Source organism: Lissotriton helveticus, chromosome 9 (assembly GCF_964261635.1).
Source record: "Lissotriton helveticus chromosome 9, aLisHel1.1, whole genome shotgun sequence".
Taxonomy (NCBI): Eukaryota; Metazoa; Chordata; class Amphibia; order Caudata; family Salamandridae; genus Lissotriton; species Lissotriton helveticus.
The window spans coordinates 1,057,629,180-1,057,653,614 of record NC_136070.1 but is presented as its reverse complement, the minus strand read 5'-3'; the positions used below and the strand labels follow the sequence as shown (position 1 = coordinate 1,057,653,614).

Here is a 24,435-nt window from a genome sequence, read left to right as displayed (position 1 = left end):
CTGACCTTTGTCCCAAAAACCGGGACATTTACTAACATTTATTAAAAATGAAGATATATGTCGGGACGCCGGAACAGTCCACTGTCCTAGGAAAACCGTGAAGTCTGGTCACCCTTGTTCTGAACGACCTTGAATGTGCAAGGTATTCCTACTCGGCCCACCCTCTAGAACCGGGACTGGTGATGTCACGTGCACAGTGCCTGATTTGGTTAGGACATGCACATGGAGATATTGATATTGGTGGATGGAGTTACATTTCTCGGGTTATTGAATTACTTACAAGTGATTTAAATTAAAAGTCACACCGGGATAGTTCTGATGTGGAGTTACTTTTTTTTGGTAAGCTTCAGCCCAGGTTATTCACTTTGAGTCAGGCATTAATAGTTCTTTGCTTGTGCCTTGACTGCTTTTCAACTGGGACTTGCCCTGCTGTGTTCCCATGCTGTCGTGTTTTCCAAGTGTGCCCTTACTCGGTTTCAAATATATTTTTTGGGTCTTGCCCTGAAATCCATGAAGTTGGGAGCGTTGAGATGCCTCGCGAGGAAGCACTGAAGTAAAATTACATGCATGAAAACTGAGAATGAGTGCTGTACTGTACTTCTATGGCGAAATGGACATGTAAACTAAATTAATTTCTACAGCATTACTGTTTCATGTGAAATGTTGAGAGTTTGAGCCAGTGTTTGCAATTATGTGGTAGCCTTTAGAATTCATCTAGTGGAAGTGGTAATAGTTTTCACAGGGCATTTCATTTAAGTGATGATTAATGTGTCTTCTGCAATTTAATGTCTTTGAAATGTTCCCTTTTAACGTTTTAAAATGCGAATTGTGTTGCCAAGCAGTGTCCCTTCACTGGTGATTAACACTTACAGGGAACTCCAAGAAGTGATCTATACTTTACTTATCAATGTTAGCTAATTGGCGATATTTTTTAGTGTGCAGTGGCGCCTAATATCATGGGTTTTGCAAACCCTTTGAAACTTCGTGAAAGGAGGGTGCACGTAACATTAACCAAAGGAGCGCCAGGTTATAGTAAGTCCAACACAGACTTACATTTTATAAATAAATAAATAAAAATAAAAAAAGAATAAGTAAGTCTAGACATATCTTTTTACTGCTCATAGTCATTCACTTCATGAATAATAAACCCATGTCTTGGTATTGGAAGTACATTATAATTATTCATATTTAATAATGAGAGCTTCAAGAGGTTAAATGCTACATTCTACACCCTTTTCCAATTATAAAGTAGAACATTGAGTCATTTTCCTTTATGTTTGAACCACTAAAAGCGTTTCATGCTGGTACCAGAACGCCTTGCCGCAGATTGCCCTGTTTCTCATTACACCTTTGTTTTATTGGGTTACTGTAATGTGACAATTTGCTGCCCGGTGGCTTATATAATGAATCAAGGGCATCCTCTGTTCATGATGTACGACCTTTAAATCTTAAAATGCCACAATTATTTTTAATCATTGCGTTTTACCTTTTAAGGAATTGAGATGAAGGGAAATTAATCTAGCACCTTTTCTCTTTGCATGGTAGCTCCTGTAATTTTTTGCTCTGTTTTATTCAGGTCTTTTATAGTTGGTAGATTCTCTAATAAAAACCCAGTCAACATCTGGAGCAGGAAAAAACAATCATCGTTAACGGTTTTAATATTTTATGGCGATTCTTGCTGGTGTTTGGAATGAAAAACATTTTATTGGTACCTCACATTAGTGTGGAAGCAGTTGAACTAGAGCTTAATTTGTTAAGTTTAAGTGCAGAGGCTTTACATTTTCTGAGAAGGCCGGTACTGACTGCCAACTCTTGGATAGCCCATTACCACTACTGGAGATGCCATGTTCACCATTGGTGCAAACCACTTCCACCAATAGCGTCAAAATCTTTTTATCGAGTTGACACAAAGATACAAACTTTATAGCTCAACCAAGCTCATATATTCCAACAGGCACATGCCAAGATCATTAGATAGCCTGGCACACAGAGAGGACCCTTCATCGATTGATGCTGGTCTGAGCATGCTTTATAATATGAGTGAGCATTAATAGTTCAAGTATGTACATCTGCAGTGCTTCACTGAATTTATGAAGAGTGCTTACTGTATAATAAACTACAGGAGAAATCTGCACCAAAGTACAGTTTCTCCATAGATATGCCTACAGATGAATGTCACACACCAATAATATTGTGAATTAGAATACTGAAGCAGACTAGACATTATTTTCCTCCTTTCTGCATTTCTTTTTTTCCCCTAATAATTCTTTTTATTAAAACAAGGCATCAACAAAAGACACAGTACAGAAGAATCACATCACATTTAGCAGTACGGTGGTAGAGGGGGGGGCGAAGAACAAAAGTACATATTCATCAAAAAACTTCATGGGGATGAGGGAACATCAATAACAGAATCTCTAGGTGGTACACAAATCCCTCCTCTGTGCTCGTTCCACTGGCCCCAGATTAAAGCCCATTTCCGGGGACGCCCCCTCGCCACATACACTGTTTTTTCCCGAAACATGCTCCAGTCCATGTCCTTTTCCCATTCTCTAAGGGTGGGCAGTGTGTCTTTTTGCATTTCTTATGCCTCTTCAAGATTTATCAATTTTATTTGGCTATGCTCCTAATTAGATTCTGGACTTTAAATTACCTAGTTGCTCCGAATTAATTGCTTTGCTGGCCGGTTGGAGGATCAAAGACTTCCCCAAACAGTAATACTATTAGCCGGTTATTAGGCCTGCTCCTGCGAGAAAATAGGGTGGGCAAGGAATCTACAGATTCTAATTACTTTTTACACTGCACCTGGGCCAAGAAGGCCGAACCCCACAGAAACCACGGGAGACGGGCACAGGAGGGCCTACTCCTTAGCGTTCTGACTGGAAGGCACCTTTGTCAGTTAGGGGAAGGGCCTAGGCTTTCAGTGAATGTCTTTCAGCAGACCACTTCAAGTCACCATCTTCAGATGACCCACAATTCAATGCAACAGGTTTGGGAATGAGGTGGAATATTGCATCTTCCTAGGATTGAAGAGCAGTGCTCTGGAGCTTTACACACCCACTTAAAAACCCCTGCACAAGGTAGAGATGAGAACTGTCTGGACCTAGGGGAAGTGATGTCGGAGGAATGCCTTTCTGGACGAATTAAGACCCCCGACTCCTCTGCAAAGATGAACTCAAGGGCTTCTGATTTCAGTTGATACCCAGGGACTAGGACTTGTTTCTCCGGGCCAGTGGTGCTAGCTCCCTTTTACCTCTGAGGGAAAGTAAAAGGGTTGGACCTATTTTGGGTGACTTTGTAGTTCCCTCTTGATCACCTATGGACTGGTCCTTCAGGAGCTTGACCTTCCACTTCCTCTCTGCAAGTGCCCAATAGAGGTTGTGGGACATGGAGGGTGCAGACAGGGGTGGCACATCCAAGGGGATGCTGCTGAGAATTTCCCCTTAGCCCAAGAGAGGTGCCAGGCACCGAGACAGTAGATTGGTAATGTGTGAAGAAGGAAAGCAGTAAAAATCAGGCTCCCCAGGATAGCACACTTTAGAGGCCTGGAGGTCTGAAGAAACCACTCCTGCCATCAGACGGAAAATGCAACTTTCTCCTTGCAGTGAAACATTACAGATGTTAATAAATGTAATTGAAAGAGAGGGACCATCCTAATTGGTTTTAATGGTGTTGCATTGATTTATCATAACATATTTCTGCTTTTTTAATGTGGTGACACCCTGACAAAGCCAGTAGGCCTTCCATCATGTATACATTTGTAAAATAATAAATAGAATTAAGTAATGTGTCCGTAATAATGTATTTTTAATTGTTATAAGTCAAAGCATTGACAGGCTACGTTTTATTCGGTGTTGTTTGTTGTGTGTCTGCAGTCGGGGTTCCAGTCCACATGACCTTCGATTGGCAGGCCTTAGTTTACTCTATCTTACTACCCTGAGAGAGAGTCAAGTGCTGCATCAGGGAACTTGGGGCCATATGTATCAAGCAAATTTGCATTCGCAAAGGCTGAAATACGCAGAATTTCGGCCTTTGCGAATGCTAATTTGCTAAATGGTATGTATGAAACATGTTGGCTGCAAAATAAGGAATCGCAAAATTTGCCATTCCTTATTTTGCGATTGCACTTAAGGAATCGCCAATGTATCAAAGAAAAATTAATTCAGAATGCCCATAAGGATTCGCAAATTACCACCAACTTCTAGTTGGTGGTAAGTTGCGAATTCTGTTACAAAAGCAATTATTTTAAAATCCAAAGGAGCCATATGACGCTCATACATGCCCTTAGGGCATGTATGTGCGCCATAGGCCCACACATGTCATTTTCAGGGGTGCAGCAGGGTGTTCTTGTGACACCCCTGCACCCTTGAAAATATTCACAATTTGCGATTAGCAAATTGCTAATCGCAAATTTCCCCTTCATTCCTATGGGCCTCCTGGCCCATAGAAATGAATGGGACATTTGCGATTAGCAATTTGCTAATCGCAATTTAGGAATGTTAAGGAATCGCTAAAAAGAAGCGATTTCCTACATACATACCATTTTGCGATTTCTAAATAGCGATTTCTTAAAAATCGCTATTTAGAAATCGCAAATGGTGATGATGCTACATATGGCCCTTGGTTCCCAATATGCAACCGATTGCAGACTTATTACTTGCGAAGGACCCACATCATTTGCAACTAATAACCTACTTTCTCAAAGAGAATATATAGGTGCCACTCTCACACGCTGACAACAGTTCTTTTCTTTCTGCGCCACTAGACGTAGATCCGGAGCACCCTCTTGTCTCTCTTTGACACCTACCTCGATATTTTTCATAAATATTCTCCAGTGTGTAAGGATGGCACCTCCTAAAATGACAGGTTTCAAGCCCTGTAGGGACTGTTGCAAACAAATGTCTGTGACAGGTCCCCTTCAGGTGTGTCTGTGGTGTCTGGGTGTCGAGCGGCGACTATGTGTCGACGAACCTGAAGGACATAAGGGAATCGAGGTGAAACTTTACATCCGCAAATATAAGACGACTCCGGTACAGTTCCAAGTCCCACTCTGCTTCTAAGGTTTAATCTCTGTCTCATTCCTGTAGTCTATAGAGTCGCTCCAGAGGTCAGTATTCATAATGCTCCAAGCCCTCAGGTAATCTTTAGAAACACAAGAAATTAGAAGTGCAGGACGGGCACCATCCTTATTGATCGTTCACGAAGTGGGCGAACTTCAGAGCCAATCCCGCAACTGGTTCCGGCACAACCCGACTTTGCACCCGGTATAGAGCTGGGTCCTCCAAGCCTATCTTGCCCCACCTCTTGTTCTGACTCTGTCCAGACCCATGCTGGCCCTGAGCCCATTAACGCTGATGCCAGCTTCGGTATCCGAGGAGGCGCTCCCAATTGTTCTCTCTGATACAGAATCAACCCCAGTCTGACCTCAACCGACATCTCGCTCACATCTGTCCCAAGCGCCACTTCGCCCACTTGAGTTATCATAAGGTCTCCAACACACTCTAAGTTCCCCTTTTGGGACTGACTTAAATAATTACTGTGACCCATGTGATGAGTTCACCAATCCCAACCAGAATGACAATTTTTATGAGGATTTAAAGGAAGCAGGAGACCTCAATAGGACATTTTTCTCCCCCTGGACCAGCCACAGAGGAATCTGCTTTCTACCTCCAGTGTGATGCTTAGTGCAGCCAAAGTACTTGATCTCCAGCTCCCCATCTTGGAAGTTAAAACAAATGTATTGATAGAAGTTCTCCAACTGGGCCAAACATCTTCTGGGCTGCTTCTTTCATTTAATGAGGCACTGACGGATACCGTATCGGGGGCTTGGGCCAAACATTGTTCAATCAACAAATTGTCTGATGCCATTGCCCTGCTATTGGTGACCCAGCTTTTCTTTCGCAGCACCCCCTCATCGAAAAGCCTAGTTGTGCAGGCCTCCACCTGTTGATCTAATCCCAACATATTTCCACCCACTCTCCAGATAGGGAATCTAAGTGATACCACTGATTCCATCGGTCAGCCCTTAGACAGCACTGTTGCTATTCGCTACCATGCATGGCTGCCATTCAACTGGGTTCTCCTAGAATGTCTAGCTCTCCATGATGTACATGCTCTTTGGTGGGACTCACCTGTTTGTGTATAAAGTTGATTCTGCTCTCGTATTTTAAAGAGAGAAGGGCTATCACTTACTATCTGGGCCTTCCTGCCCCACCTCACAAACTGTGACAGTTCCATTGCCCCTTTCACAGCTTTGGCTAAGGAGTTCTTTGCTGCTAGCCTGTTCATCTCCCACGGGGAACCCAGCAGTTTTGCAGTAGAGGCTGTGGTGCTCACCGCCAAGCTTATTGTGCCGCCCAGTCTGCCTCTCCCTCATCAGCCCCACCAGCCACACCTCTTTAGTGTGCCCTTGAAATGAATGAAATCAAATTTAATTTGTAAAGCGCATGGCTGCCCTAGAGCGTCCCAGCGCTGACCCAACAGAAAACAGAAAGAAACTCGGAGAGGAACCGTTACTTAGAGGGTCTTGGGAAAAAGAAAAGTTTTAAGAGACTTTCGGAACTTAAGGTAGCAGGGTTCGGTCCGAATATGCCTAGGGAGAGAGTTCCAATTTTTATCCACATTTACAGTGAAACGGCGTCCCCCTGTGCGAGTCTTCCTCACTCTTGGGACTATGGCAAGATTGTCCAAATCCGACCGGAGGGCCCGGGAGGATTTATAAGGGTGATTCAGGCTCCTAAGAGCCGGGGGGCCTTTGCCCTGGAGCGTCTTGTGGGCGATACATGATGATTTGAAGGCGATTCTCTCTCGAACTGGCAGCCAGTGGAGAGCTCTCAACACTGGTTTGGCCGACGATCTTCTTGGCGCCCCAAGGAGCATCCTGGCTGCCGCGTTCTGCACCTGCTGCAGGATATTAATGGTGGCTTCCGGAGCTGCCAAGAATAGGGCGTTGCTATAGTCCAGTCTGGATAAAATGAATCCCTGGATCAGTAGTTTCCTGGACTGGAAAGGCAGGAGAGGAAGGACTTTCCACACTGCCCGAAGCAGGCCGAAGCAGACGCCGGCGACTTTCTGAGCATGCGTCCTGAAGGTTAGGTCGGGCTCAAACCACACCCCTAGGCTTTTGATTTTTTCTTTTGGCAAGGGCGGCTCACCCATACAGGGAGGCCAGGAAGCTTTAGGGAGAGATGTAAATTGGTGGCCCAGGAGCATGATCTCAGTTTTCGCTCCGTTCAGTTTGAGCTTTGAGCCAGTCATCCAGGAGAATATTCCGGTAAGGCAGGCTGAAAGGTTATTCAGACATCCCTCTTGTTGAGTTAGCGAGACGACTAATTGGGTGTCATCTGCGTAAGTGACTGATTTAATCCCGAAGGGGGCCACCACCTCCTCTAGTGGGGCCATATAAACGTTAAACAAGGTAGGGCTCAAAGAGGAGCCCTGGGGAACTCCACACTGGAGGGGGGTAGATTTGGACATAACACCATTTTCCCAGATCTTAAACAATCGTTTATTCAAAAAAGATGCAAGCCAGGGCATTGCAGGGAGACATCCACTCAGTGAGAGGCAGAATCCACTAATTTTTACCGGATTGGCAAACCATCACGCCGGATAGGTGTGCCCTACAGATTGTTCACAGTGGCTAAGCTTTACTCATGCTCTCTTCTCTGCCGCACCTTCCAGTGTCCCCTCAGTGACTGATTGAGGAACAACCATCTATTCATTTTGCAGCAGGAGGTGCAAGCCCTTTCAGCCAAAGGGACTGTGTAGAGGGTGCTGATTTTGTCCCGGTTGGACTATGCCAATGCACTATACATTGGCACTCCGGGGTACCTGCTGAAAAAGCTGGAGGTTGTCCAAAACGCAGCTGCCAGACTAATTCTGGGTATCTCTACCAGGAGCCGTGTGCAACATCATCTACATTCACTGCATTGGCTCCCCGTCACAGAACGGGTTAAGTTCAAATCATTGGTTGTGGCTCACAGAGCGCTGCATGGGCTTGGCCCATTATATCTTCAAAAAACGCTTTTCTTTTTATGTTCCATCTAGACAGCTGCGCTCCACGTTCCTCTGCTTTGCGCTGGTTCCTCGATTCAAATACCAGAGGCTTGGAGGTAACTCACAAACAAGGAAGGCGGCTGCTGCCTGGAATGCCCCGCCCCTTGTCCTACATAATATTCAGGGCCCGGTGATATTTAAGAAATATTTGAAAACACATCTATTCTCTTAAACAGACACTTTTCCCCTTTTGCAGGTATCGCGCCAGGACACTCATGAGTATCCGTGTGTACTATAAATTAAAATAACATAATATAACAGGATGGTGTTTTCTATGCCACAATCCCACTTCTGCCTCAGCAACCCAACACTCCTTCCAATCCATTCACCACCTTCATTTTTCCAGGCCTGCAAAATTGGGGAAACGGCGTTTCCAACGCATGGTTTAGATCGCATGCCATTACAACGTGGTTGTTACAGCAACTGTGTTGTTACAACACAAACCATTACATTGCAAGTCGTTACAACAACTTGCTTTAGGGGCAGAAGGTGTTGGATTTCCAATCCAACACCTTCCCTGCTGTTGCACAAGCTAAAGTAGGAGTAGTAAATTATACTATTCCTAAGTCCAGTGCGCCCCCTACAGCAAGTTGTTGTAACGACTTGTAATGGGATGTAAGGGGAGTGGGCGGGCCAGTCCGCCACAGCCCCCTCTGCAGCAGCCTCCAATCTCTCCTAGTCTGACTTTTCAGGGCCACCAAACACCAGTGGGCGGCAGGATTCGCCATCACCTCCCACCACTGGCGCACCATCACGTCAGACAGGTGCGTTTTGCAGATAGTCTGAAAGGGCTACTCCCTCCCCTTCAAGACTGCTCCTCCATCCATGCCACCTCAGTACTATTGCATGTCGGAGGATCATCTGGCCCTTCTCTAACGGGAGGTTTCGGCACTCTTGGCCAAGGTACCCATTGAGAGTGTTCCTGTCCCAGAAGTGGGTCGTGGTTGCTGTTCCCACTACTTTCTGGTGCCCAAGAAGGACAAAGGTCTGCGTCCTGATCTCAGTAACGTCAACCGCTTCCTCTGGAAGAAGAAGTTCAAAATGTTGACGCTCGCTCAGGTCCTGTCTGCCCTCGATCCTGGAGACTGGATGGTAGCTTTGGACTTGCAGGACACTTACTTTCACATCCCCGTCCTGCCGGCCCACCGGCGCTACCTGCAGTTCACGGTATGCCACGAGAATTTTCAGTTTACTGTGCTCCCCTTTGGCCTTACCAGCACCCCTCGGGTGTTCATGAATGTGAAGGCGGTAGTTGCAGCTCATCTGTGCAGATCAGGGGTGCCACCTCTGGTCTCCAGCGGAGTCCGGGCTCCATATCAACCTTCTGGAGATTCGGGCGATTCATCTTGCATTCAAAGCATTCCTTCCCTCTGCCTGGGAAAGAGTAATGCAGGTGTTCACAGACAACACCACCGCCATGTGGTACTGCAACAAACCGAGTGGGCTGGGGTCGTGGGCCCTATGTCAGGGGGCCCTCTGCCTCTGTACATGGCTGCATAATCAGGGCATATCCCTGGTGGTTCAACACCTGGGAGGTTCCCTGAACGCCAGGGCGGATGAACTCAGCTGCAGGTGCATGCTGGATCACGAATGTCGTCTTCACTTGGAGGTGATGCAAGGTCTCTTTCAGCAGTGGGGAGAGCCTTGTTTAGATCTATTCGCTACCGAAGGGAACGTGCAATGTCAGCAGTTCTGCTCGTTGGAATTGCCATGGCTGCACTCTCTAGGCAACGCTTTTTGTTGCGAGTGGAATTGCGATCTTCTATACGCCTTTCTGCCTGTACCACTTCTGCCCAGAGTGCTGAAGAAGATCCAGCATGACCGGGCCCAAGTCATCCTTGTGGCTTCATATTGGGCACAAAGAGTCTGGTATCCCAAGCTGCTCAACAAGGTCATCGATCCTCTGATCCGACTGCCTCTTCGGGAGGATCTTTTGTCGCAGCAGCAGGGGACGGTCCTCCACCCGAACCTGCCCAGCCTCCACCTTCTTGCGTGGAGATTGAGCGACAGCAGTTGACGTTGTTTGACCTGCCTCCCGAAGTCTGAGATGTTATCTTGGCGGCCGGGCGGTCCTCTACTAAGACAGTATACGCCTGCAGATGGAACAAATTTGTGGCATGGTGTGCAGCAAAGGCTGTGGATCCCCTTTCCACCCCTCTTTTTGAGGTACGCGTGTTCCTCCTTTCTTTGGCCCAGCAGGGCTCTGCTCTGGGCACTCTAAAGGGCTACCTCTCGGTCATTTCAGCCTTCCTTAGGTTTTGATCAGCCTTCTCTTTTCAAGTCCCCTTTTGTAAATAGATTCCTTAAGGGCATTACTCATCTTTTTCCTCCTGTTCCCTTCGTGATGCCCCAGTGGGACTTGAACTTGGTTCTTACATATCTTATGTGGGCTCCCTTTGTGCCGCTACATAGCTGTCCTCTCAGACTTCTCACTTTGAAAACTGTTTTTCTGGTGGCCATCACCTCTGCACGCAGGGTGAGTGAGCTACAAGCTCTTTCTTCCAAGCCTTCCTTTCTGGCTGTCCATCCGGACAAGGTCGTCCTTAGAGCTAGAAGTTCCATTCTTCCTAAGATGGTTACTTCTTTCCACATTGGACAAACCATCACTTTTCCCACCTTCTTTCCGCCGTCGCATCTTTCGAAAGGAAGAGAGGCTCCACCATCTGGATCCAAAACATGCGCTTTCCTTCTACTTGGATTGCACCAAACAATTCCGGGTGGACGACCAGCTCTTTGTTGGTAACATGGGTGCTAAGAAAGGTCTGGCCGTGCAAACACTGACCATCTCCAGGTGGGTCGTTCTATGCATCAAAGCCTGCTATTCTTTGGCAAAGAAAGAGCCTCCAGTGGGGCTGCGCGCCCATTCCACCAGGCTGACTGCAGCTACTACTGCTTTGGGACGTTGAGTCCCACTAAATGACATCTGTCAGGCAGCTACGTGGGCATCGCTGCACACGTTCACCAAACACTACTACCTGGACAGCCAAGTCCGGGGAGACGGCTTCTTTGGCCATTCTGTTCTCCAGGGCTTTCTTGTGTGAACTTAATTCGCAGACCCATCTCCGGGGTTGGTATTGCTGGGGTATCTATTCTAAGGTAAGGAATCTGTAACTAACTGTTTTGTTCAGATAAACAAGTTACTTGCCTTCGGTAACAATATATCTGTAAATAACATAGGTTAGGTATAGATTCCTTACCACCCCACCAATCCTCTCCATTCTGCAAACTGACTTCTAGGGTTAAGGATTTCCTTTCAGAGCTCTAGTTTTGTGCACCAGTGGTCAGTGTCTTGCATGGCTCTTTGCTTTTGGCGTGGAAAGTCGTGTACAGAACTGACGTCAGCGCGCGAGGGTGGCGTCTAAGTAGCTACTGCAGCGTCATCTCGGCAACCACGATGCAGACGACGAATGCAGAGTCGACCAACGCCACCTTTCCGCATCCAGTCTGACGCCTGGGGGTAATTCTAAGGTAAGGAATCTATAACTAACCTATGTTTCTTACAGATATATCATAATCGAAGGTAAGTAACTTGTTCATTAGGCGTAAGTCAATTTTACTTATTTAAAGGAGAGAACACAGGCATGTAAAGTGCACAGAGTCCTAAAAACCAACAAAAATGGGTTCAGAAAACAGGAAGTTGAAGGGAAAATGTTTGGGGGTAACCCTGCGGACAGGTCATAGTCTAACAATTTCTGGTTGAATGATGCGTATCCTTCCACTGCTTCCAGTTTTTAATTGTCTTTCAGCACTGCATGAGAGTATATCTCTCGCCTAATTTTCTCTCTCCCAACGGCACAATTACCCTCAAAACCTTACTCATCCTTGCCCCACCCCTTTCCATCATACTTCAGTATTTGTTTTTAATATTTGTTTTTTTCTTCTCACACCCATTTGTTTTATTTTGTTATTATTTTTATGGTTAGTTCTGCTGGGCCCCGGCACCTGCACACTTTCTTTACCTCTCCTGCATACTTTTTGGTTTTTTTATTGATCATTCGGAAATGGTCACCTTGTTGCAGCAAATTAAAATGCCAAATTATCGCTGGATAGTCACCACAATGCGCATGCCTAGGTGTCTATCTTAGAATGATTTTTCTCTGAGAAAAAAACATTCCAAGATGGCCCCTTATTGGGTGCCCATGTGTGGTGATGCATCAACCATTTTGACGTATCCATTCGTAAATATCTGTCACTGTGTGTTCATAAGTTGTGGTGCACCGCTGGCAATCTTAGAAGAATTTTTCTTTCAGAAAACCTACACCCAGATGATCTTGTTTTCATGATGCAGGTGTGCACTTGTGTCATGCCACACGGGTGCCTGTTTTTTATTTATATTTTCTTTTGTACAGTGCCAGTTGGAAACAATGTTTGGCACAGTGAGATCTATTGCCTTTGACAATGATTGTTAATCTTCTGTTAATTTTTCAGTTTTTTAGTGAAGTTAAGTTTTGTAAAGTAATCCAGAAAAGCTCTGTCCAAAAAGATGAGTATCCATGTTTTGAATATCCAGCGTGACAGAACCTTACACCATTTAATTGCCTTTTAAAAGTCAAAGTAAATGTTTCTTATTACATTAACGAGGCTTAAAATGAGCTAGGTCATAATTGTCAGGTATAATTTTACTGATGTCTTTGATGCTCTCATTAGCTGCCTCCTGTGCAATCTTTGTTGAGACGCCAAGACTTAGCTATATAAACAGATATTGTAGAGTCTTCTTAGAATTAAGAATCAACTGTGGTACATTGCTAACCGAGAGCAGACCACTAAAACATTTCTAAATGTTTTATTGTTCTTAGCATTTTGAAGATGCAGTACTTACTTTCTTATATGTATGTAGCTCCTCCAGGACCTGCCACGTTTCGTAATGCTTTGCACAGAAATGAAACAACAAATAGGTGAAATATAGTGAAGACTTGAGTGTTGCAGTGCGGGGTGGGGATAAATCACAAGATAAATAGTTTTAAGAGAACATAACACATTTCTGAAGGAGAAAATTCCTATTTCTTGAATATGAATTTACCTTGAAAAAAAAAACAACAAGAGGCTTTTAGCAAAACAGGAACATTTGGTTTAATTAAAGGCTGTAGCCGGGAGTACAGCTTGCAGAAACAGGTCTGAGGACTGTCTCAAAGTGCAATTAACCCGAGCGATTTTTAAACATTTTTGAGAGCAGTAAAAGTACATCCGGCGATCCTTGTTTGGTAAAAGAATGTGGGCCTTGTCTGTGGGTCATAGCTAAAAGGTGCCTAGTAACAAATGCAGGTGGGCCCCAACCTTGCATGGCCAAAATGTGGGCCAGTGCAGGCCCAGACTGGCCGTAGCGGGCTCCGGGCAGAGAGCTCGGCAGTACCCCCAACCCCCCGTGGGTGGGGGGGTGGATGCGGCCGAGCACTTTGCCAGGGCCGTTTTTGGTTCTCAGTCCGGCCCTGGGCCAGTGGGAAGTGTGTCCAGATGTCCTGCATGAGGGCCTTGTGAGCAAAGCCATGTGATCCTCCGTCAGCCAGTTTCAAGCTGGAGTCATAGAGGTAGGTTAGTCTACAAGGGAGGGAGTAGCCAATTCGAATTTTCGGAAGAACCTAACTGTCTGATGTGATGGTTTTCCAGTGGTGGAGATGATGGCTGATCCTGCCGCCAACTGGCCAACCTTGTTATTGAAGGGCTGGACTAGGAGGGTTTGGAGGCTGAGGAGGCAAGGGGGGTGATAGATTGACCTAACCTTTGGCTGTCTGACCCACAGGGTCGGAATGAGCCACACCCAGGCCGTGCAGAGTTTGCTGAATTTGCGCAGCTTTGTTGCTGGCGTATGGCTGGCACAGCTTAAAGCCCCTTCCGTAGCTACGAAAGAGGCAAAAAGCAGAGGGGGTCATGTGGCCACTGAGAGGCCCAAGGACTTTTCACTAGCCTGTGAGTCCTTAAAGCGCTTTAGGGCCATATCTGCTTTGTCTTCAAAGAAACGGGTGCCATCAAAGGGCATGTCCATGAGGGAAACCTGGACATCCTCAGAAAAGCCAGAAGTTCTCAGCCAGACATGGCATCGAACAGCCACCTTTGATCACATCACTCTGCCCAGCGAGTCGGCTGTGTCAAGCCCACAACTAATGGTGAACTTTGCTGTATCTCTCCCATCTGATACTGCTTGGGAGAGGACGGCCCGGGCCTCCTCAGGGACCTGTGACTGCACTTGTGCAACTATTTCCCACAAGGAGTGGGAGTAACGACCTGATAGGCATGCAGTTTTCACTGACCAAAATGTACCAGGCTGGTGGAAAAAAATATTTCTTGCCCCAACTACCCATACTCTTCCCTATCCGGGGTGTGGAAGGGAATGCACCCTGAGATGTAGAGGCTTGGACCACCAATCTCTCGGGGTAGTGTACTTGGTGAGGAAATTTGGGTTGCCCAGTGCAGAGTGATGATGGTGGGCAATTGTCCAATTCAAGGCAGGAAGGGTTCTGAGGCGGAGACACCCGGCCGCAGGACCTCCATCAAGATGGTCGTCTTGACTGCCACAGAAGAGAGCTGAAGGTCCAAGACCTCAGCTGCCCTTCGCACCATCATTGCGTATGAAGCTCCCTGCTCTGTAGCCTTGGTAGGGGGGAAAGCAGACCAGAATCTGGAGAGGTGTCCAGATCACTGACCTCACCAATTGCTCGCATCAGTTCATTTTGTGCTATGGCTGGATTTGTAAAACAACCCCTCCCAATCTTCCTCCATTACTTGCCCTTCAAAATAAGGCTGTGGAACTGAACTAGTACCAAAAGGTTTTGTTGGCGCCCTAAGTGGCATCGGTAGGCGCCGATCCGGCTTTGGGTCGTCTGGGATGAGAATAGGGCTGGTGGGCTCGGTCCGCGTCAGGAGTTTGGGCACGGGGCTTGGCTCTGGGGAAGGTCTCAGTGGCATGACTGACATGGTCCGGATCCAATACCGGAACCATGGGGGGTCATTGATGCTGGAACTGCTGGCGCAGAACCTGATGGAGCCCCCTCTGAGCCCCGAAGGCGTCCCGGGAGGGTCAGGCTACCCAAATATGAGGCACATGGCATCATAAAATTCATTGAGGTGGGCGGGAGTTGCTCCTACTCCCAGTAAGGCAGGAAAGCGCAGCGGCGACCAAGGCACATGTTTAACCAAACAAGGCCTAGAGCATCAAGACTCCTCCGTCGCGTCAGCCTTCCGACTTTTGACGAGGGGAAGTTGAAGAATGATTTGACTTCTTGTTTTTTTTATGCTTCTTACCTGACCGACACAAAGACTTGGTGTGGGCCCTCCAGGGCAAATGATGCAGTACCGAGCGCCAGGCCACAAGAAGCTTTAGGGATCACTCCTTCAAAGCTTTCGCATCCATGGCCTGGCAGTCGTAGCACAACTTAGAGTTGTGTTCGTGCTCCAGGAACCAAAGACAAACCAGGTGTGGATCCATTCTCGACATGGCGAAATGACAGATGCTGCACCATTTGAATCCAGAAGTTTTTGGGGACTTTCTACACACCAAAAAAGGTCGACAAATGTTGAAAAAAGCCTGTCAAAAAGTGACAGAGGATAGTTCACTTCACGGATCTGCGCTAGCTGGTTCAAAAGAAAAGAACCAATGTCAGTGCGCCGAGGTGGGGCCTATATAGATGGCGCAGACAACTTCATGCAGAGTGGACAGATGCCACCTAATAGTGCTTCAGGGTATTTGATGCCTGGGAAATTAAAAGGTAAGGAATCTGTAGCAAGATAATGTCTCAACCAGATAAAGCATTACCCAAGGTAAGTAACTTGTTCAACGTGTACCCAGTTTGAAATTTAAATGGTATAAGTGGGTCTGCAGCACTGATCATGCCACCCACTTAAGTCGCCTTTCAAACATGCCCCAGGCCTGCCATTGCAGCCTGTGTGTGCAGTTTTAAACTGCCATGTCAACCTTGCAAAACAAACCTTTTGCTAGGCCTAAACCTGGGTGTTGGGAGGATGAGCCATCTCTGACATGATAGGGAGGCGGTGCTGTCTCCTACCACACTTTCACTTCAAATGCACTGCCTCAGCTCACACACAAAGGACATCACAATAGCCTTCCAGTCACCTCTGTAGTGTGCCCTGCTTAAGATAGAAATACTTAAAATAGTAATTTGATTAAAATAGCCCAGGGAAGATGCAAATCATAAGGTGCTGAATATAAACCTCCTCCTCCTGCTTCTTCGTCCTCCTTTTCCTCCCTCCTCCTCTTCTTCCTCCTCCTCTTTATCCTCTTATTATTCTTCCTCCACTTCATCCTCCCCCCACACACCTATTGTTTACCAAATTGCAGGGGATATCATTTAAGTGATTGGAATTCTCTACCAATCCTTTGTAGCTACATACACTGTTTAGTGTTACATATATATTTTACACTTCTCTAATTTCTCCTAACAGAATGCCGAAGGATTCAGCATGAGCATCCCAATGCCAGGTCATCCTGTGAATTTTTCACAAGCGACTGTAGAACAAGCTCAAAAGGATGTTGATCAGCTAGCTGGGCTCATTGCATCACATGATGTGGTATTCTTGTTGATGGATACTAGAGAAAGTCGATGGCTGCCAACGGTCATTGCAGCCAGCCAGAGGAAGGTATAGTGAGTGTTTTTTTTATATGTCATACACTGCAATAACTTGAGTTGAAATCTCTAAATGCTTACATAATCAGAAATTTGTTCCACGTGTCTGGCCTTGAGCATAAAAATGTTTTATTTCAAAGTTTACGTGTTCTTTGGACTACTGTAGTCATTATAAGACTCTAAAAGGAATACCAGAAGGTAAATAGATTTTAAAAAGCATGAGTTTCAAACAGTGTTGGAAATATGCTGACAAGAGGATGAAATTGTGGCTTAAATGTAAATTCACAAGGATCAATGCATTGCTGTAGGAAAATCAGTGGACTATAAAGTTCTAATAAGCAGAAAATGATCACACAAAAGAAAAAGCATTTGCAATGCAATAGGTCTCACGTTTACGAAACTCTTGTAAATTCAAGACCTATTGCATTACAAATGCTTGTTTGTAAAATCGCCCGTGCAGCGCTTTAACTTTAATGTCGGCCGCACTCCTTTCCTTACATGAGCCGCGTCTAAAGAACTCTAAAGAAAGGGGCGTGGCTGCCACTAAAGTGAAAGCACGTTATGGGGCACTTAAAATAGATAAACCACAGGCATGGACACCACTGTATGAGCGTGGCATGCCGTGCTATGAAATGAAAAAAATGTCTTGCATTGCGGGAGAGAATGTTGTGCCGGCAACAGCAGCCAGGAGAAAAACATTTAACCAAATAGTGCTCGAAGGCTCTAATTAAAGCCTACTGAGTAACAACACATGTAACAGGTGGTGTCCTCATGGGAGGTTACAAAATGAGACTAGATGGTATCAAGGAGGGACTACTAAGCCTGTTGACCAATGGAAATCCACAGTTTCCAAAGGACAAGGACACAAGCCAATGAAAAATATGTGCGGAGTGTGGGTGGAGCTTCAAGTCCATACCTCAATACAGCATTCCCCGCAGAGCAGCGCATGCGCTGCCCAGACACTACCTAAAAATGGGCCAAACATTATATTACCTGTCTGCAGCAGTTGCACAGAGTAAAAACAAAAAAAAAGAAGGAAGGATAAAAGAAGTAGAATTAACTTTGATACTATCAAGTGAGCAGCCCTGTCACAAACTGCTTGAAGTTGAGAATACCGGTATTAGTATCTCGCTGTTTCATAGGAATCTCAGGGGTAATAAATGACTCACTTCTGAAATGATTATTACTGATGTTTGCATAAAAGGAACATATTAACGAGGTTCTAATTGGACAATCTACAGAAGGACCTAGTAGATTTTAGTGGGTCAATTCATCGCAGCTGCAGGCACGGTTAAAGACAGAAAGAACAAAAAAGTCTGATTAATATGTTTATACATTTGTCTCTCCAGTTCTTCCAAGCTTACAAATAAATGGAAAAGCTGTATGTGGTGCAGGAAGTGTCCAAAAGGAAAGTGCCCGTAACACACCCTTTTTTGTGAAGAGAAACTTCAAATAAAAACATAGTTTCCATGTAGAAATTGCACTGTAACCATGAACCTGCTCCTGCGGATTTTACACCATGGGACAGACTGCACAGGAAATGTTTGCGCAAACAAGCATCTGCCAGGCAAAGTCCGTTTGAGAGGCCTAAGTGTAGAAACTAGCCTCTATGTGGGCCCTATGTCTCCAGGTCCCAAAGTACTTCAACCAGAACTGTCAGACACTGATGCTTCACAAATGTTCAGCCTGGTGCTTTAGGCATTTTGGGCGGTAGAGGTTCTTCTCCATTCATGCCTATAATATAAACCAAAAATGGTTTAGTGAGCATAGTCTGGTTGTGCCTGTACAGGTTTTTAGTAAAGGACATACACAGGGAAGAGTGGAACTTGAACAACAAGTACAAAACTACAGACACAGATCCTACCTCCCTTGCCCCACTCGGGTGTAATAAAAACCAAAGCAGCTTTAGCCCAAATTTTCATACCAGCTTCATACTGTAGGAGGCCGCAACTAAAATGGTAATCCAATATTTACAGGGCCAACAATGTTCTTTTCATTTTATCTTTTATCTGCTTAGTATTCAATTTCTTCTGTGCTTGGTCCTCTGATGGATCTTGCTCATCACGTTGAAGGGTGAAGAAATATAGAGTGATCGATAATTGGCTACCAATGAGAACCAGGATTTGGTAACCAGTTTACAAATTAGTAATCAGATTTAGGTATATGACCCCCTGGACCAATCTGTAAAGGTGTAAGATGGCAACAGGAAGTCATAACCGCCTGAAGAAATGTAAACAATTTAAAGTCACATAGACTAACAACTCTGTTACCGCTATACAGAAAATGAACACCATAATCTGATGTTCATAGAACAATTTATGGCTACTTCGCGATACATTAGTAGTTTAAGAAATCCAAGTACAGTCCCTGTGAAAAGCCCATTCATCAAATTTAAGAGACTCAGGCATTAAAGAGTTTTCAATTTGATGTATAATAAGTAGTGACAAAGAGACAAGCAATAATAAGCGGTCAAGAGTCTCAAATAAGTTAGTTACAATTGTAGTGTACAACTACACATTAAACAGAGTCTGAAAGGAATAAAAGTTCTTAAAGCCCATGAGACAGGGCATCTCGTGGAAAAGTCTAGAAAGAACGATCTCAAAGAAGTTCAGCAGCTATGGTTGGGCAAAGGAGTCCAAAGAAAGTCCGCTAGGCAAGGGATTCCTGCCATTTGCATATTTACTCCCAGGCACCATCAGTGTTTAACTCTCTCAGGTGTTTATCTACATCAGTAATATTTTTAATATATTCTTTAAGTCCTTACTCTTGTCAGGTATGTAGGAGCGACATTGTTGAACCTTTAACATCTGACAGACTCTGCCCTCCTTCCAAGAAAGTCGCCTAGAGAAAGTCTATTCTGCAAACCCATGGAGTGGATCACAACCTTTTCAGTATCCACAGCTAAGAATCCTCCAGCTGTACTAGTGGCTAGTTTGTAAACTGCAGTATAAAGCTTTCTAAGCTTGTGAGAGTTTACTATTACTTCTACAGATTGTATTAAAGCACCAAAGATGTCTACTGCAATTTCACTTGCACTCTCACTTCTCGTATTTCTCCATGTTGCTCTTATGTTGATTCATCAATTTGTTCCACATGATAAACTTTGGGAAAAACTATTCCTATGTAACAAGTTCAATACCATTTATTACTTAATCTGTAAAAGACATTTTTCCCAGACATCTAATATATTCCAGGAAAGACAGGTTCTACTCCATCTAAATAGCATTCCCAATGTCTTTGAACTTCAAATGTATGATCACATTCACTAGTACTGACAAAATGTGTGTCAATTTTAGATCTCCTCACGAATATGCATAATTTCCATTTATCTTGCCAATCTAAAGCCAAGGCAACTATGTTTCCAACTCTTCTGTGTTCTTCGTGTTGTGCTCAAAGTGGCACTCTTGAATGTTTTGCAGCTCTAGCTATGAAATCGCTATGCCTATCTTCTATTAATTCTATGAATTTCTTTTCTACTCCCAAAGTACATGTTAAATAATGTTGGTGTGCATAAGCCATATGTAGTGACAAAGTTGGTGTAAAGAAACATCCCATTATTTCAACTGTTTTGACTTCAGGATGAGGATTTAAACGTTTCAAAACAGGAATCTCTGAAAAGACCAGATCATAATTTGAATAACATTGAAGATGATCTGTTGCATGAAATACATTTGTTAATAAACTACAGGAAATTCCATTCGTCAAAGGAATATGATGGTACGTAATTCCCTTTGCATCTGATGCATGTAATTGCATACACACGTAGCAATCCCTAGCAACCGTAGCGTCAACATACTCATACAACAGCTTAGTGCATACATTTGGCAAATAATCTCCCTTAATATTTATAGCATCTACATTAATATTTATAGCATCTAGTGCAATAATATTATTACTTGTAGTTGGGAAAACATCAGGATGAGGTGTAGGCTAACGATCTTTTACATGTAGGTGATGAGGCAAATTCAGAATTCTAAGCAAAATGACTTATACTATTGTAACAACAACAAATACTCTTGCACATACACATTCACATCTAAGAGAGGTTGCTGGAGCAGGCTCCATGAGCTCTTAGGATAAGACCTTTTAGCTTAGAAGATTAGCAGCAATTTGATTTTAGCAGCGGAATTAATTCGGCACAAACAGCAAAGACCAGCTCAAGTGTTCATTTCGAAGCTGACAGAATGTAGTTTCTGAGCAACTTGTTCTCTGCCTCACCTCACTCCTGACATGAATTAGTTGGGCATAGATCCTCTTCCCTGCTTTCCTTTCCGCCTGCTCTCCATTCCACCGCAGGGTTTTCCAGTTTGGGTGGAGAGAGCGAGCTAGAATGATCTCCTCCTACTTCAGGTTCCTGCTGGATCATGGGGGTTGGAGCTCTAGCTATTTCTTTGCATGACTCTGACTTTAATCTTTGCTAAATCTCAGTTTGTTTTAAAGCTAATATCTGTCTTGTTTTAATGCGGTTGCACTTTGCAGTTTGTCCATGCAATTTGTCGACATCAGATTTTTTATTATATGAGCAACTTTTTCTGCGGCTCTGGCTCACCTCTCTTTTGACCTGAATTAGTTGGGCATAGATTGTCTTCCCTGCTTTACTTTCCCCCCGCTCTCCATTCCACCACGGGGTTTCCCGTTTGTGTGGAGAGAGCAAGAGAGCTAGAACAAACTCCTCCTATTTCCGGTTCCTGTGGGAACATGGGGGCTGATGCTCAAGCTGTTTCTTTGCATTATCTATTTAACATTATGACTCCACTGACGCACATCGGACACTCAGGCTAATTATGACTCTGACTTTAATCTTTGCAAAATCTCAATTTGTTTTTAAGCTTATTTCTGTCTTGTTTTAATGTGGTTGCATTTTGCACTTTATCCTTGCAATTTGTGGACATAAGATTTTTAATTTATTGAGCAACTTTTTCTCTGGCCCTCATTCACCTTTCTCTTGGTCTGAATTAGTTCGGCATAGATTCTTTTCCCTGCTTTCCTTCCCGCCCGCTCCCTGTTCCACAGCAGGGTTTCCCATTTCTGTGGAGAGAGCAAGAGAGCTAGAACGAGCTCCTCCTGCTTCCAGTTCCTGGGGGGATCGTGGGGGTTGACGCTCTAGCTGTTTCTTTGCATTATCTATTTAACAGCATGACTCCGCTGACACAAAGCGGATGTGCCAAAGGCACGACCATCTGCCCGTTCTAGGCTCAGACCACGCTCAGCGCCAGCCACCTTGCTGGTTTTCTGTCGGGACAGGTAACCCCTCACTGTTATACTTGAGATTAATTGGTTCCTTATAGGGACCATTGTAAGGACTGTCCTGGACCTGAGCTGGGACTATAAGATTTATCAAACTTTAGGACCTGCCCTCAATGTCTGTTTACTTTGTCTAACATAAAAATTAAAGGTGCAATTCTTTCAACATATGATACTATTGTCTCTACCCCCTGGCCAAAAATCACTGATCCCATTCTCTCTAATACAGGGCCCAAAAATGTTTTTAAAGCGACGCTTATAAATGCCAGATCACTGATAAAAAATGCCCTGGCTTTTGCCAACTTTTTAGATCATCATGCACTGGACATGGCGTTTATTACAGGGTCCTGGGCAGATGCCGGATCGGACCGTGACCTTCTTACGGCTTCTCCAGTTCGGTTTGCCATCTCCAGATTAGATCATCCAAAAAAGAGGTGGGGGATTAGCAATCATCTATAGGGATCATGTGAAAGTCTCCACAGGCTGGCTGTATCAAACTGCGAGGCACTCGCCTTCAAAATCGTCCTAACTAGCCATGACTGCTTTAATGGGGCTTTAATTTACAGGCCCCTGGGACCATGAGCAGTTTTTCTGAACAATAGTAGCCAACTATTGGACATTAAAGTTCATTCCCCCAACCTCACCATCCTGGAGGACTTTAATCTTCATCTTAAAGATACCTCAGGTAGAAAAAACGCTATTTTTACTGCCCTCCTGGACAGATTGGGTCTCACACAGTTAAAGGCCCTGCGCACGCTGCCAGCCATTCTGTGGATGGTAGTTTTTCAGAAAATTCCCACCTTAGAATTTAATCTATTCTTCCTTTTGTCTTGTTGTACCATTCAGCGGTGATGTTTTACATCTCTCTGGATACTGAAGCCGATATTGTATGACCCTCTTGGGCAAAAATGCTAAATCGCCCTTGACATAAAATTACTCCTGAGACTTTCATCTCATCTCATAAAACTTTATTTCGGCACAATTGGCCATAAAAGCACAATGTATGAATACAATTTTAAAAATAGGATAAAATACAATAAATAAGGAACAAGACAAAGGATTTACAGTTCACGCACTGGGGAAAGTTCCCCAGGCGTCAGCCATCTTATAGAGCAGAACATACAGTGCATGTTCTTTGGAGGCTGGTTCCAATAGTTGTTTGCTCCATACAGGTTTAAAAGTTGCAGTTCACATAGAAGTAATGACTTAAAAGCTTATGAAAAAGGGATTTAGACAGCTGACATATATTCCTCCAGTTATCACACAGTGCATAAATAGGACCACAGGCATTCGAGGAGAATTGCACGTTCTGGGGCAGGCATATTAGGCCTTAATATTAAATCGATTAACTCCATAGCAGCCGCATAAATAGAAATTGGTGAAAAGACATCTGTTGAAACATATCAAGGACAGTTGTCATTCCTATTTAGGGGCTTATTCAAGATGGCTCTACACGTGCACCACATAGCGAATAAAAAGCTTGCAATTGAAAAGACAATGGGCATACGTGTGTCAGATTTTAAATTCCTATACAAGCGATAACAATGTCTCAACCCCAAGTTCATACAAAGTTGTAGTAGCCATTGGTACCTAACCTTCCTGTATCCTTGGCAGAAAAAAAACCCATGGACATCAGTCTCATCTACGTTAAGGCACACTGACACTCTGGATTTGTGTTACCCTCCCACTTCTTTGCGAATGAACGCAGCGGAAGGACTACATACCTACATTGCAAATAAAGCTTCTTAGCCAAGAGGGGCTGTATGCCGTCCAACACTGGTCTAGAATATATATAGATTTAACTTCCAGGAATTCAGCCGTCAGTCTCCCCACTGAGGATCTCATCTCAAGCTGGGTGAGCGTATTGTCTCTATAGCTCTCAATTTGAGTTTTTCTGGGAGTTATTTGGGAGATTTTTTCTGCATTGTGCCACAGACTGCCCCTGCCCAAGTCCTCACATGTTTTCTTGACGTGAAACAACTAGGGCAACTCCCTGCACCCGCCACCCCATGACATCAATCAGTTCTTCTCTATAGGAGGCCAGTTCAGGGGTGGACCACAGGCGCCGCCAGTATAATAAAGGTCTGAGGGCAGCTTCTTCCTCGATGGGTCTGATTCCCAGATCCATACGTAGGGGTATTAAAAGTGTACTGGGTTTGTCTAGCAAATAGATTCTCAGAAAGAGCTAGCTGGCCAGTTGAACAATGCCCCCATATTTCGGCCCCATAAAATTGAGCCGCTATCACCTGGGCCTTATAGAGTTCCACCGCAGGACTCACCCGTTTGTCAGTGCATGTCCTATATAGTTTTAAAATATCCCCCGTAGTCTGGGATAATTTTAGCCATGATTTACTGATTTGGGTTCCCCAATCCATTCTCTCCATCTGTGTGATTCCCAGGTACTCAAATATGGATACCCTCTCTAAGGGACTTCCATTCAGAGAAGGGCTTGGGCGGGTGGTGTTACCCGCATTGAAAAGCATGTACTTTGTTTTTTGGAGGCTAATTTCTAATCCCTGCTGTTTGCAGAAGACGCCAAAGTTATCCAGGGTTCTTTGGA

The 24,435-nt window shown here is 44.6% G+C and overlaps 1 protein-coding gene across 4 annotated transcripts in view; it reads left to right on the top strand.

Annotated features, from left to right (window-relative positions):
• Positions 1-24,435, top strand: part of ATG7 (autophagy related 7) — a 1,226,522-nt gene that overhangs the window by 392,866 nt on the left and 809,221 nt on the right. For all 4 annotated transcript variants that reach the window (XR_013601115.1, XM_078661409.1, XM_078661411.1 and 1 more), the window contains exon 14: positions 16,450-16,644. Coding sequence is in view for 3 of the 4 variants with exons in the window: in XM_078661409.1 (XP_078517535.1) it covers positions 16,450-16,644 (195 nt within the window). In the remaining variant the exon portion in view is untranslated. The remainder of the gene's footprint in view (positions 1-16,449; positions 16,645-24,435) is intronic.